The following is a 13,612-nucleotide window of genomic DNA, read 5'->3' on the forward strand; positions in this document are numbered from 1 at the left end:
GAAATCCCGCTATGCCCTCCGACGAACCATCAAACAGGCAAAGCGTCAATACAGGGATAAGATTGAATCATACTACACCAGCTCCGACGCTCATTGGATGTGGCCGGGCTTGCAAACTATTAGAGACTACAAAGGGAAGCACAGCCACAAGCTGCCCAGTGACACAAGCCTACCAGACGAGCTAAATCACTTCTATGCTCGCTTCGAGGCAAGCAACACTGAGGCATGCATGAGAGCATCAGCTGTTCCTGACGACTGTGTGATCACACTCTCCGTAGCTGACGTGAGTAAGACCTTAAAATGGGTCAACATACACAAGGCTGCGGGGCCAGACGGATTACCAGGACGTGTGCTCAGAGCATGTGCTGACATCCTGAGATCCTCAAAAGGTTCTACAGCTGCAACATCGAGAGCATCCTGACCGGTTGCATCACTGCCTGGCACGGCAATTGCTCGGCCTCTGACCGCAAGGCACTTCAGAGGGTAGTGCGAACGGCCCAGTACATCATTGGGGCAAAGCTGCCTGCCATCCAGGACCTCTACACCAGGCGGTGTCAGAGGAAGGCCCTAAAAATTGTCAAAGACCCCAGCCATAGACTGGTCTCTCTAATACCGTATGGCAAGCGATACCGGAGTGCCAAGTCTAGGACAAAAAGGCTTCTCAACAGTTTTTACCCCCAAGCCATAAGGCTCCTGAACAGGTAACCAAATGGTTACCCGAACTATTTGCATTGTGTGCCCCCCCCCAACCCCTCTTTTACGCTGCTGCTACTCTCTGTTTATCATATATGCATAGTCACTTTAACTATACCTACATGTACATACTACCTCAATAAGCCTGACTAACCAGTGTCTGTATATAGCCTTGCTACTGTTATTTTCAAATGTCTTTTTACTGTTGTTTTATTTCTTTACTTACCTACACACACCTTTTTTTCGCACTATTGGTTAGAGCCTGTAAGTACGCATTTCACTGTAAGGTCTACACCTGTTGTATTCGGCACACATGACAAATAAACTTCGATTTGATTTGATTCATAAATACCAGCGCTCAAACCATCTGCCTCTGGGTCTCGCCTTGTGTCGTTATACCCATATGTCTTCTTTCCACAATATACCAAGTTTTTGCATGTAAGAATCATGTAATTACACATGAATAGCAGTTACTTTTGCGTATGTCTATTTAGGCAGAAATCTACATTTTGCCACGACAGTGCCCTAGTCACAGACTCAAGTCCCCAACTCTGCTCACAGAGGAATTTCCATTGAAATAGCATAATTTTCTGCACTACAACCAAATCAATCCTCTCAATTCAATGGGCTTTATTTGAATGGGAAACATATGTTACCATTGACAAAGGAAGTGAAATAAATAATAAACTCACAAAAGATCCAAAGGAATAGAGACATGTCATTATGGCTATATACACTGCTCAAAAAAATAAAGGGAACACTAAAATAACACATCCTAGATCTGAATGAATGAAATAATCTTATTAAATACTTTTATCTTTACATAGTTGAATGTGCTGACAACAAAATCACACAAAAATAATCTATGGAAATCCAATTTATCAACCCATGGAGGTCTGGATTTGGAGTCACACTCAAAATTAAAGTGGAAAACCACACTACAGGCTGATCCAACTTTGATGTAATGTCCTTAAAACAAGTCAAAATGAGGCTCAGTAGTGTGTGTGGCCTCCACGTGCCTGTATGACCTCCCTACAATGCCTGGGCATGCTCCTGATGAGGTGGCGGATGGTCTCCTGAGGGATCTCCTCCCAGACCTGGACTAAAGCATCCGCCAACTCCTGGACAGTCTGTGGCGCAAAGTGGTGTTGGTGGATGGAGCGAGACATGATGTCCCAGATGTGCTCAATTGGATTCAGGTCTGTGGAACGGGCGGGCCAGTCCATAGCCTCAATGCCTTCCTCTTGCAGGAACTGCTGACACACTCCAGCCACATGAGGTCTAGCATTGTCTTGCATTAGGAGGAACCCAGGGCCAACCGCACCAGCATATGGTCTCACAAGGGGTCTGAGGATCTCATCTCGGTACCTAATGGCAGTCAGGCTACCTCTGGCGAACACATGGAGGGCTGTGCGGCCCCCCAAAGAAATGCCACCCCACACCATGACTGACCCACCGCCAAACCGGTCATGCTGGAGGATGTTGCAGGCAGCAGAACGTTCTCCACGGCGTCTCCAGACTGTCACGTCTGTCACATGTGCTCAGTGTGAACCTGCTTTCATCTGTGAAGAGCACAGGGTGCCAGTGGCGAATTTGCCAAACTTGGTGTTCTCTGGCAAATGCCAAACGACCTGCACGGTGTTGGGCTGTAAGCACAACCCCCACCTGTGGACGTCGGGCCCTCATACCACCCTCATGGAGTCTGTTTCTGACCATTTGAGCAGACACATGCACATTTGTGGCCTGCTGGAGGTCATTTTGCAGGGCTCTGGCAGTGCTCCTCCTGCTCCTCCTTGCACAAAGGCGGAGGTAGCGGTCCTGCTGCTAGGTTGTGCCCTCCTACGGCCTCCTCCACGTCTCCTGATGTACTGGCCTGTCTCCTGGTAGCGCCTCCATGCATTGGACACTACGCTGACAGACACAGCAAACCATCTTGCCACAGCTTGCATTGATGTGCCATTCTGGATGAGCTGCACTACCTGAGCCACTTGTGTGGGTTGTAGACTCCGTCTCATGCTACCACTAGAGTGAAAGCACCGCCAGCATTCAAAAGTGACCAAAACATCAGCCAGGAAGCATAGGAACTGAGAAGTGGTCTGTGGTTACCACCTGTAGAACCACTCCTTTATTGGGGGTGTCTTGCTAATTGCCTATAATTTCCACCTGTTGTCTATTCCATTTGCACAACAGCATGTGAAATGTATTGTCAATCAGTGTTGCTTCCTAAGTGGACAGTTTGATTTCACAGAAGTGTGATTGACTTGGAGTTACATTGTGTTGTTTAAGTGTTCCCTTTATTTTTTGAGCAGTATATATATAGGTTGTATTTACAATGGTGTTTGTTCTTCAGTGGTTGCCCTTTTCTTGTTACAACAGGTCACAAATATTGCTGCTGTGTTTGCACACTGGTATTTCACCTAATAGATATGGGAGTTTATCAAAATTGGGTTTGTTTTCGAATTCTTTGCGGGTCTGTGTAATCTGAGGGAAATATGTGTCTCTCATATGGTTATCATCTGGCAGGCGGTTAGGAGGTGCAGATCAGTTTCCACCTCATTTTGTGAGCAGTGTGCATATAGCTTGTCTTCTCTAGAGCCAGGTCTGCCTACGGCGGCCTCTCTCAATAGCAAAGCTATGCTCACTGAGTCTGTACATAGACCCAAAATTAAGGAACCTTTGACTGCCATTGTGTACTCTCTCTTTAGGGACAAATAGCATTCTAGTTTGTTCCATTTTTCTGTTACTTCTTTCCAATGTGTCAAGTAATTATCTTTTTATTGTCTCATGATTTGTTTGGGTCTAATTGTATTGCTGTCCTGGAGCTCTGTGGGGTCTGTTTGTGTTTGTGAACAGAGCCCCAGGACCAGCTTGCTTTTGGGACTCTTGTCCAGGTTAATCTCGCTGTAGGTGATGGCTTTGTTCTGGAAGGTTTGGGAATCGCTTCCTTTTAGGTGTTTGTAGAATTTAACAGCTCTTTTCTGGATTTTTATAATTAGCGGGTATCGGACTAATTCTGCTCTTCATGCAATTTTTTGGTGTTTTACGTTGTACACAGAATATATTTTTGCATAATTCTGCATGAGGTCTCAATTTGGTGTTTGTCCCTTTTAGTTAATTCTTGGTTGGTGAGCAGACCCCAGACCTCACAACCATAAAGGGCAATGGGTTCTATAACTGATTCTGATAACTGAATAATTTTTTTGCCAGATCCTAATTGGTATATCAAATTTTATGTTCCTTTTTATGGCATAGAAGGCCCTTCTTGCCTTGTCTCTCAGATCGTTCACAGCTTTGTGGAAGTTAACTGATGTTTAGGCCGAGGTACGTATCGTTTTTTGTGTGCTCTAGGGCAACGGTGTCTAGATGGAATTTGTATTTGTGGTCCTGGCAACTGGACCTTTTTTGGAACACCATTATTTTAATCTTACTGAGATTTAGTGTCAGGGTCCAGGTCTGACAGAATCTGTGCAAAATATCTAGGTGCTGCTGTAGGCCTGGGGACAGCACCAGATCATCAGCAAACAGTAGACACTTGACTTCAGATTCTAGTAGGGTGAGGCTGGGTCCTGCAGACCGTTCTAGTGCTCTCGCCACTTCGTTGATATACATGTTGAAGAGGGTGGGACTCAAGCTGCATCCATGTTTCACCCCACAGCCCGGTGGAAGAAATGTGTTTTTTGTCTATTTTAACCGCACACTTATTGTTTGTGCACATGGATTTTATAATGTGATATGTTTTCCCCAAACACAGCTTTAAATCAATTTGTATAGCAGACCCTCATGCCAAACTGAGTGAAAAGCTTTTTTGAAATCAAAAGCATGAGAAGACTTTGCCTTTGTTTTGATTTGTTTCGTTGTCAATTAGGGTGTGCAAGGTGAATACATGGTCTTTTGTACGGGAATTTGGTAAAAAAATTAAACAATTGACATTTGCTCAATACATTGTTTTCACTGAGGAAATGTATGCTGCTGAGTCTGCTGTTAATGATAATGCAGAGGATTTTCCCAAGGTTGCTTTTGACGCATATCAAATCAAATTTATTTGTCACATAAACATGGTTAGCAGGTGTTAATGCAAGTGTAGCGAAATGCTTGTGCATCTAGTTCCGACCATGCAGTAATATCTAACAAGTAATCTACCAATTCCACAACAACTACCTTGTACACACAAGTGTAAAGGAATGAATACGAATATGTACATAAAAATATATAAATGAGTGATAGCCGAACGGCATAGGCAAGATGCAGTAGATGGTATGGAGTACAGTATATACATATGAGATGAGTAATGTAGGTTATGAAAACATTATAAAGTGGCATTGTTTAAAGTGGCTAGTGATACATCTAATTATGGCAAGATGCAGTAGATGGTATGGCGTACAGTATATACATATGAGATGAATAATGTAGGTTATGTAAACATTATCTAATATAAATAAAGTGGCAAGTGATAAATTGATTACATCAATTTTCCCATTATTAAAGTGGCTTGAGTTGAGTCAGTATGTTGGCAGCAGCCTCTCAATGTTAGTGATGGCTGTTTAACAGTCTGATGGCCTTGAGATAGAAGCTGTTTTTCAGTCTCTCGGTTCCAGCTTTGATGCACCTGTACTGACCTCGCCTTCTGGATGTTAGCGGGGTGAAGAGGCAGTGGCTCGGGTGGTTGTTGTCCTTGATGATCTTTTTGGCCTTCCTGTGACATCGGGTGGTGTAGGTGTCCTGGAGGGCAGGTAGTTTGCCCCCGGTGATGCGTTGTGCAGACCTCACTACCCTCTGGAAAGCCTTACGGTTGTGGGGGGAGCAGCTGCCGTACCAAGCGGTGATACAGCCCGACAGGATGCTCTCGATTGTGCATCTGTAAAAGTTTGTGAGTGTTTTTGGTGACAGCGTGACGAATTTCTACTGCCTCCTGAGGTTGAAGAGGTGCTGCTGCGCCTTCTTCACCACGCTGTCTGGACCATTTCAGTTTGTCCGTGATGTGTACGCCGAGGAACTTAAATCTTTCCACCCTCTCCACTACTGTCCCGTCAATGTAGACAGGGGGCTGCTCCCTCTGCTGTTTCCTGAAGTCCACGATCATCTCTTTTGTTTTGTTGACATTGAGTGCGAGGTTATTTTCCTGACACCACACTCCGAGGGCCCTCACCTCCTCCCTGTAGGCCGTCTCGTCGTTGTTGGTAATCAAGCCTACCACTGTAGTGTCGTCTGCAAACTTGATTGAGTTGGATGCGTGCGTGCCACGCAGTCGTGGGTGAACAGGGAGTACAGAAGATGGCTGAGAACGCACCCTTGTGGGGCCCCAGTGTTGAGGATCAGCGGGGTGGAGATGTTGTTACCTACCCTCACCACCTGGGGGCGGCCCGTCAGGAAGTCCAGGACCCAGTTGCACTGGGCAGGGTCGAGACCCAGGGTCTCGAGCTTAATGACGAGTTTGGAGGGTACTATGGTGTTAAATGCTGAGCTGTAATCGATGAACAGCATTCTTACATAGGTATTCCTCTTGTCCAGATGGGTTAGGGCAGTGTGCAGTGTGATGGCGATTGCGTCGTCTGTGGACCTATTGGGTCGGTAAGCAAATTGGAGTGGGTCTAGGGTGGAGGTGATATGGTCCTTGACTAGTCTCTCAAAGCACTTCATGATGACGGAAGTGAGTGCTACAGGGCGGTTAATGCGGTCTCTCTCACTTTCTCTATTTTGTTCAACCTAATCCAGTGATTGACATGAATTCTGTTAGGGTTGACAATTAGACTATAATTGCTATATTTTACTGTAAAAATAGGACTCCAGAGAGATGAATTACATACGTCTTTATGTTCACTAATTTCATAGGCTAATTAATTTGGAGTTAAACACATGAGGGAGTGGAAACTAAAAAAACACATACACTAGATCGCTAACCTTAAATATAATACCCACTGCTAGTAGCCATCCAACAGTAAATTGAATGTCCTAAAATAGCTTAAATATATTTGAGATTCTTCAAAGTAGCCACCCTTTGCCTTGATGACAGCTTTGCACACTCTTGGCTTCTCTCAACCAGCTTCACCTGGAATTATTTTCCAACAGTCTTGAAGGAGTTCCCACATATGCTGAGCACTTATTGGCTGCTTTTCCTTCACTCTGCGGTCCAACTCATCCCAAACCATCTCAATTGGGTTGAAGTCGGGTGATTGTGAAGGCCAGGTCATCTGATGCAGCACTCCATCACTCTCCTTCTTGGTCAAATAGCACTTACACAGCCTGGAGGTGTGTTGGGTCATTGTCCTGTTGAAAAACAAATGATAGTCCCACTAAGTGCAAACCAGGTGGGATGGCGTACCGCTGCAGAATGCTGTGGTAACCATGCTGGTTAAGTGTGCCTTGAATTCTAAATAAATCCCTGACAGTTTCACCAGAAAAGCACCCCCAGACCATCACACCTCCTCCTCCATGCTTCATGATGGGAACCACACATGCGGAGATCATCCCCTCACCTACTCTGCGTCTCACAAAGACACGGTGGTTGGAACCAAAAATCTCAAATTTGGACTCATCAGACCAAAGGACAGATTTCCACCGGTCTAATGTCCATTGTTTGTGTTTCTTGGCGCAAGCAAGTCTCTTCTTCTTATTGGTGTCCTTTGGTGGGGTTTCTTTGCAGCAATTTGACCATGAAGGCCTGATGCACGCAGTCTCCTCTGAACAGTTGATGGTGAGATGTGTCTGTTACTTGAACTCTGTGAAGCATTTATTTGGGCTGCAATTTCTGAGGCTGGTAACTCTAATGAACATATCCTCTACAGCAGATGTAACTCTGGGTCTTTCCTTTCCTGTGGCGGTCCTCATGAGAGCCAGTTTCATCATAGCGCTTTTTGGTTTTTGCGACTGCACTTGATGAAACTTTCAAAGTTCTTGAAATGTTCTGCATTGGCTGACCTTCATGTCTTAAAGTAATGATGGACTGTCTCCTAATATTTGAGCTGTTCTTGTCATAATATGGACTTGGTCTTTTACCAAATAGGGCTATCTTCTGTATACCACCCCTACCTTGTCACAACACAACTGATTGGCTCAAATGCATTAAGGAAAGAAATAGCACAAATTAACTTAAGACACACCTGTTAATTGAAATGCATTCCAGGTGACTACCTCATGAAGCTGGTTGAGACTGCCAATAGTGTGCAAAGCTGTCATCAAGGCAAAGGGTGGATACTTTTAAGAATCTCAAGTATAAAATATATTTTGATTTGTTTAACACTTTTTAGATTACTACATGATTGCATATTTGTTATTTCATAGTTTTGATGTCTTCACAATTATTATATAATGTAGAAAATAGTACAAATAAAGAAAAACCCTAGAATGAGTACACATAAAAATATGTGTGTGTGTGTGTCAATTCCGATCAGCCCACACACCAAAATAATGGTGCAGCCCATCTGGCTTTTGTCAGAATTGTCTGATGGCCTATGCACGCCTGGCTTGTCTGGCTAACGGTTATTGGTGTGGCTTTCATGGAGTCATATTTGCTTTACTGTTCTAATAAAACTTTTTTACAATATAGCCTCATAATAGATAAACATCGACGCAACAGATGAACATAGGCTCATATCGGCTATAGACTATTAGTTGTACATCACATACTGTATAAGCCTATAATTTATATCCTCCCTATCCAGTAGGCCTATAATAACAACGTCATGCGGCCTTTCATCGATAAATTCGCACGACGGGGAATGAGAGGCGATCTAGAAGACAAGATCTTGAATTGTTTATATGAAATGTGCTGAAAATACCCCATGACAAAATGATATTATTAACCCTTCCTAGACGACCTTACCCCTCAGACCGACCTAGAATACAACAGTCCCTAGTCAAGTGTAATGTCTTTATAAACGTAACTAATAACAAAATGGAATCAAATGATCTAATCTTACCTGCCAATCAATCCGCCGTCATCAACAAAATAACACTCCAGCTAGTGACGCGAACAGATCGAGCATCCCGAAATCCCATCAGTCGCGTGCCATGGGCGGGAGCCTGTCAGTTTAAGCGCGCTCCTAGATATCGAGGAGACTGGTGGGAGGGTGTGAGTGCGTCCTCTCTTCTCTCTCGTCTCCTCCTCTCTTTTACTCTTCTCTCCCCAGCTCCTTCCCTCTCCTAGCCTATCTGACAACAAGTGGATAAGAAGCAACATGGTGAACAATGAATACGAGAATTTAGCTTTAACCAGTCCCAGATGTCACAGCAGATATAGGAAAGGAGACAAGGCGTGGGCCCTTTAAGCAGAACGATGTGACGTCATCGGGTCAGGGGTTTACAGCTATGGCGTCGGGAAATGGACTTGCTTCTCTGGTGAGAATCCACACGGTTGAATAACTGTATTTGAATTTAATGTACATGTCATATACCGGTAGAGAGTAGCTGTATGTGAATTCTTAAAGTATATGCTGCATTTTTATTTGTAGTAGTGCTTCTTCCTAAACGGGAACAACATTGATTGAATTGAACATGTTTTAATACCATTATTAGACTATAGCAATAACAGTAATATTGAATTGATAATGCCAACATTTCGTCGTATTATTTAGGGTGTGAACTAGCTTTGGGACACAGCATCGGAAGTCTGTATTGTTCGGACTACCTGAGTTGTGAATCGTTCTGGTCCGTGGGGATGGAAAATACCTACCACAATATAGAGCCCCACGGTGGAGGTGTCATCATACCCATAAAACCTAGTAGTCAAACAGGTTTCAATCGTTTTTTTCCACCATTAATTTTTCCCATAGGGAATTTTACAAACACCTAAAATAAGGGCTGTGTTTCGTGTAGGCTTACCCAGGCGTGACGTTTTGATAACCATGTAAATCTCTCTCTGGACAAGGTGACGTGTGTATGTGTATATATAGCAAAGGTGTCAGCGAGAGATGATATGCAGGAGTTTGCAGAAATGTGTAGTTTTGCATGGTCTACTTTGATGCTAATTAGCGTTTTCAAATGAGTAAATAGAGCCAATGTCTGAATCAAACTTGAATTCCTGTTGAGTTAGACAGCGGGCTGCCATTAAACCACGCACTTGGTGTAGTTCAAGTTGAATTCAGACCTTTATTTAATAGCGAGGGTCACATTTCACTTTACGTCTGGTAAATCGAGTTCCTAGAGATTATATGCTTTCGTTGACAGGAAATTATTTTTTGGTGTAGCCGGCTATATTTTGGTAGGGTTATTTTCCATTGCCACCCATCAGAACGATTCACAACTCAGGGAGTCCAACCAATACAGACTCCTGTGTTGTGTCCCAAAGCTAGTGTAAAGGAGCAATTGTAATGATAATGTTAATGATTCTGTTATATCATGTTATTCAGGGCATGGAGGGAGCTACAGCAGCTGCACAGGCTCTGTCTCTACCAGCTGAGGCTTATGGGAACGATGTGAGTTGACAACACACGGTCTATTGAGGTTTTCCATCCTCTGACACACTCAACACAGTATAATTGTAGTGTCAGTTAGCTAACCTGTGTATGGGTGCATGTGTCTTAGCCTCAACTGGAAGTGATGTGGGCGATGAAGGCTTACAATCACGCAGAGATCTACTTCAATGTGAGTATCTCTTACTCACAAGTACCTGCACCAGTTGGAGCATATTATCAATACTAGCAGCCACATTGCACTGATCTAGTCCTCTCCCCTCTAGCTAATAATGTGTGTGTACTGTAGCTGATCTCGTCGGTAGACCCCAGTAATCTGAAGTTGACCAAGGTGGATGACCGGATCTATGCATCCTTCAAAGAATCCTTCTCAGATCTCAACATTAAGAACTTGGACCCAGACATGCTCAAGACGGCAGAGGCCAAAGAGGTAGAGGACAATGTGTGTTACAGGAGTCAGAGATAAGAGGGACAGATGAAGAGTGGGTGGGTGGGTGGGTGTGTGTGTGAGAGAAACTAACCTCACCTCTGTATTGGCATCAATAGAAGTGGCGTCCATTCTGTAACCAGTTTGACGGAGTGGTGGAGGACTTTAACTATGGGACTCTGCTACGACTTGACTGTGTGAAGGACTACACAGAGGAAAACACCATATTTGGTATGTTCAGTCACTATTACACAAGAAATGTTGTCACTAATTAGGAGCATAAGTGTGCAGGCCTTCTCTTTTTTTATTATGAATATTCACCTGGATTTTTAGTTATCATGAGTATTTAACAATGGCCTTATTGTCCCTGCAGCCACCAGGATCCAGTTCTTTGCCATCGAGATCGCTAGGAACAGAGAAGGATTCAACACCCCTGTTTTCCAGGCTAAAAAGCAGCCTTCGTAAACCCATACCCTATAACCCAACCTGCTATTACCTCTAACCCAGTAACAGAGAAAGTTGTCAGCCCTGTGTACCAGGTAAACACCCTTTATAACCCCTACCACCACCACCACCTCTAACACAGAGAAAGTTGTCAGCCCTGTGTATCAGGTAAACACCCTTTATAAACCCTACCACCACCACCTCTAACACAGAGAAAGTTTCAACAGCCCTGGTTACTAGTGTAAACATACCCAATACTTGACACACCACCATCTCCTTACAAACTTTTCCTGTGGTTACCCACCTTGTTGACAACATAGGTGGTCTACTGGAAACTTGACCAGGGGCGCGTTCAGCAGGGATATATTCTTTACGTCTTGCAACAGAAAACATTTAAGAACCAAAACTAAACCTGGAGGGAGCTACCTGAATTTTTACAATAGAAACTCGTTTTCTGTTTGGAATAAATGGTTTGTTGCAGAACGTTTTGCAACAATCTGTGTAATACATCACAGGGCATGTTAAGATAAATATGTACAACAAACAATTCACAGTATTTCTATCTGCAACATTTGCTTACTGAACATGGCCCAGAAGTCCACCCCCCCTCCCTCCACACACACACACCAGCCTGCATCCCACAAGTGTGTGTGTGTACTGATGTCTAAACTGAGCATCGTAGCTATATGTAATTAGCTTTCCTCTTATTTGTGCCAAGCACTTCTGGGATTGCGTATGTCCTTGTACAAAGTTGTAAACGTCTTTCAAATGGCACCATATTCTCTATAGTGAACCACTTATGACCAGAGTTCTGGCTAGCAGTTGTGCACTAAATAAGAAATAGGGTGTTCTTTCAGATTTACCCAGTGTATCCAACTGCATTTGGTTTCTACCTTCGGACTGGCCTCGTCATATGTTTTTATACACACACACACACACATACACACAGTTGAAGTCGGAAGTTTACATAAACTGAGATTTGGCTAAGGTGTTTCACAATTCCTGACATTTAATCCTAGTAAAGATTCCTTGTCTTAGGTCAGTTAGGCTTACCACTATTTTAAGAATGTGAAATGTCAGAATAATAGTAGAGAATGACTTTCAACTTTTATTTTTCATCACATTCCCAGTGGGTCAGAAGTTTACATGCACTCAATTAGTATTTGGTAGCATTGCCTTTAACTTGGGTCAAACGTTTCAGGTAGCCTTCCACAAGTTTCCCACAATAAGTTGGGTGAATTTTGGCCCATTCCTCCTGACAGAGCTGGTGTAACTGAGTCAGGTTTGTAGGCCTCCTTGTTCGCACACTCTTTTTCAGTTCTGCCCACAAATTTTCTATAGGATTGAAGTCAGGGCTTTGTGATGGCCACTCCAATACCTTGACTTTGTTGTCCTTAAGCCATTTTGCCACAACTTTGGAAGTATACTTGCGGTCATTCTCCATTTGGAAGACCCATTTGCGACCAAGCTTTAACTTCCTGACTGATGTCTTGAGATGTTGCTTCAATATATCCACATAATTTTCATCCCTCATGATGCCATCTATTTTGTGAAGTGCACCAGTCCCTCCTGCAGCAAAGCACCCACACAACATGACGCTGCCACCCCCGTGCTTCATGGTTGGGATGGTGTTCTTCGTCTTGCAATCCTCCCCCTTTTCCCTCCAAACATAACAATGGTCATTATGGCCAAACAGTTCTATTTTTGTTTCATCAGACCAGAGGACATTTCTCCAAAAAGTACAATCTTTGTCCCCATGTGCAGTTGCAAACCGTAGTCTGGCTTTTTTTAATGGTGGTTTTGGAGCAGTGGCTTCTTCCTTGCTGAGCGGCCTTTCAGGTTATGTCGATATAGGACTCATTTTACTGTGGATATAGATACTTTTGTACCCGTTTCCTCCAGCATCTTCACAGGGTCTTTTGCTGTTGTTCTGGGATTGATTTGCACTTTTCGCACCAAAGTACGTTCATCTCTAGGAGACATAACGTGTCTCCTTCCTGAGCGGTATGACGGCTGCGTGGTCCCATGGTGTTTATACTATTGTTTGTACAGATGAACGTGGTACCTTCAGGCGTTTGGAAATGGCTCCCAAGGATGAACCAGACTTGTGGAGGTCTACTATTTTTTTTCAGAGGTCTTGGCTGATTTATTTTGATTTTCCCATGATGTCAAGCAAAGAGGCACTGAGTTTGAAGGTAGGCCTTGAATTACAGGTACACCTCCAATTGACTCAAATGATGTCAATTAGCCTATCAGAAGCGTCTAAAGCCATGACACAATTTTCTGGAATTCTCCAAGCTGTTTAAAGGCACAGGTAAACTTCTGACCCACTGGAATTGTGATTCAGTGAATTATAAGTGAAATAATCTGTCTGTAATGAATTGTTGGAAAAATGACTTGTGTCCTGCACAAAGTAGATGTCCTAACCGACTTGCCAAAAGTATAGTTTATTAACAAGAGATTTGTGGAGTGGTTGAAAAACAAGTTTTAAATGACTCCAACCTAAGTGTATGTAAACTTCCGACTTCAACTATATATTTTTTTTTTTTATACCTGAATCTGAATAAATGGATGTCAAAAATCAACCTGTAGCCTGTGTTTCAGATAAATCCTTATGAAGACAATACCTTGCTAGTCTTCA

The 13,612-nt window shown here is 43.5% G+C and overlaps 2 protein-coding genes across 21 annotated transcripts in view; one reads left to right on the forward strand and one right to left on the reverse strand.

Moving 5' to 3' along the window:
• Positions 1–8,828, reverse strand: part of LOC106568134 (dematin) — a 30,580-nt gene extending 21,752 nt beyond the window's left edge. For 13 of the 19 annotated variants that reach the window (XR_006758399.1, XM_045692450.1, XM_014138193.2 and 10 more), the window contains exon 1: positions 8,610–8,828. The gene's annotated coding sequence lies outside the window, so the exon portion shown is untranslated. The remainder of the gene's footprint in view (positions 1–8,609) is intronic. The other 6 variants (XM_014138188.2, XM_045692445.1, XM_045692447.1 and 3 more) reach the window with 5 other exon arrangements.
• Positions 8,757–11,480, forward strand: pbdc1 (polysaccharide biosynthesis domain containing 1). Of its 2 annotated transcripts, XR_006758400.1 has the most exons (7): positions 8,757–9,027; positions 10,038–10,103; positions 10,213–10,272; positions 10,390–10,530; positions 10,647–10,758; positions 10,901–11,046; positions 11,120–11,480. XR_006758400.1 is itself a non-coding variant. In XM_014138198.2 (6 exons), exons 1-6 carry the CDS (start codon positions 8,998–9,000, stop codon positions 10,990–10,992), a joined length of 501 nt encoding a protein of 166 aa, XP_013993673.1. In that variant the 5' UTR covers positions 8,757–8,997; the 3' UTR covers positions 10,993–11,480. The 2 variants fall into 2 exon arrangements, 1 of the variants encoding a protein (XP_013993673.1); XM_014138198.2 differs by having other exon boundaries at positions 10,901–11,480.
• The last annotated feature ends 2,132 nt before the right edge of the window (positions 11,481–13,612 follow it).

This window comes from Salmo salar, chromosome ssa13, assembly GCF_905237065.1.
Source record: "Salmo salar chromosome ssa13, Ssal_v3.1, whole genome shotgun sequence".
Classification (NCBI taxonomy): Eukaryota; Metazoa; Chordata; class Actinopteri; order Salmoniformes; family Salmonidae; genus Salmo; species Salmo salar.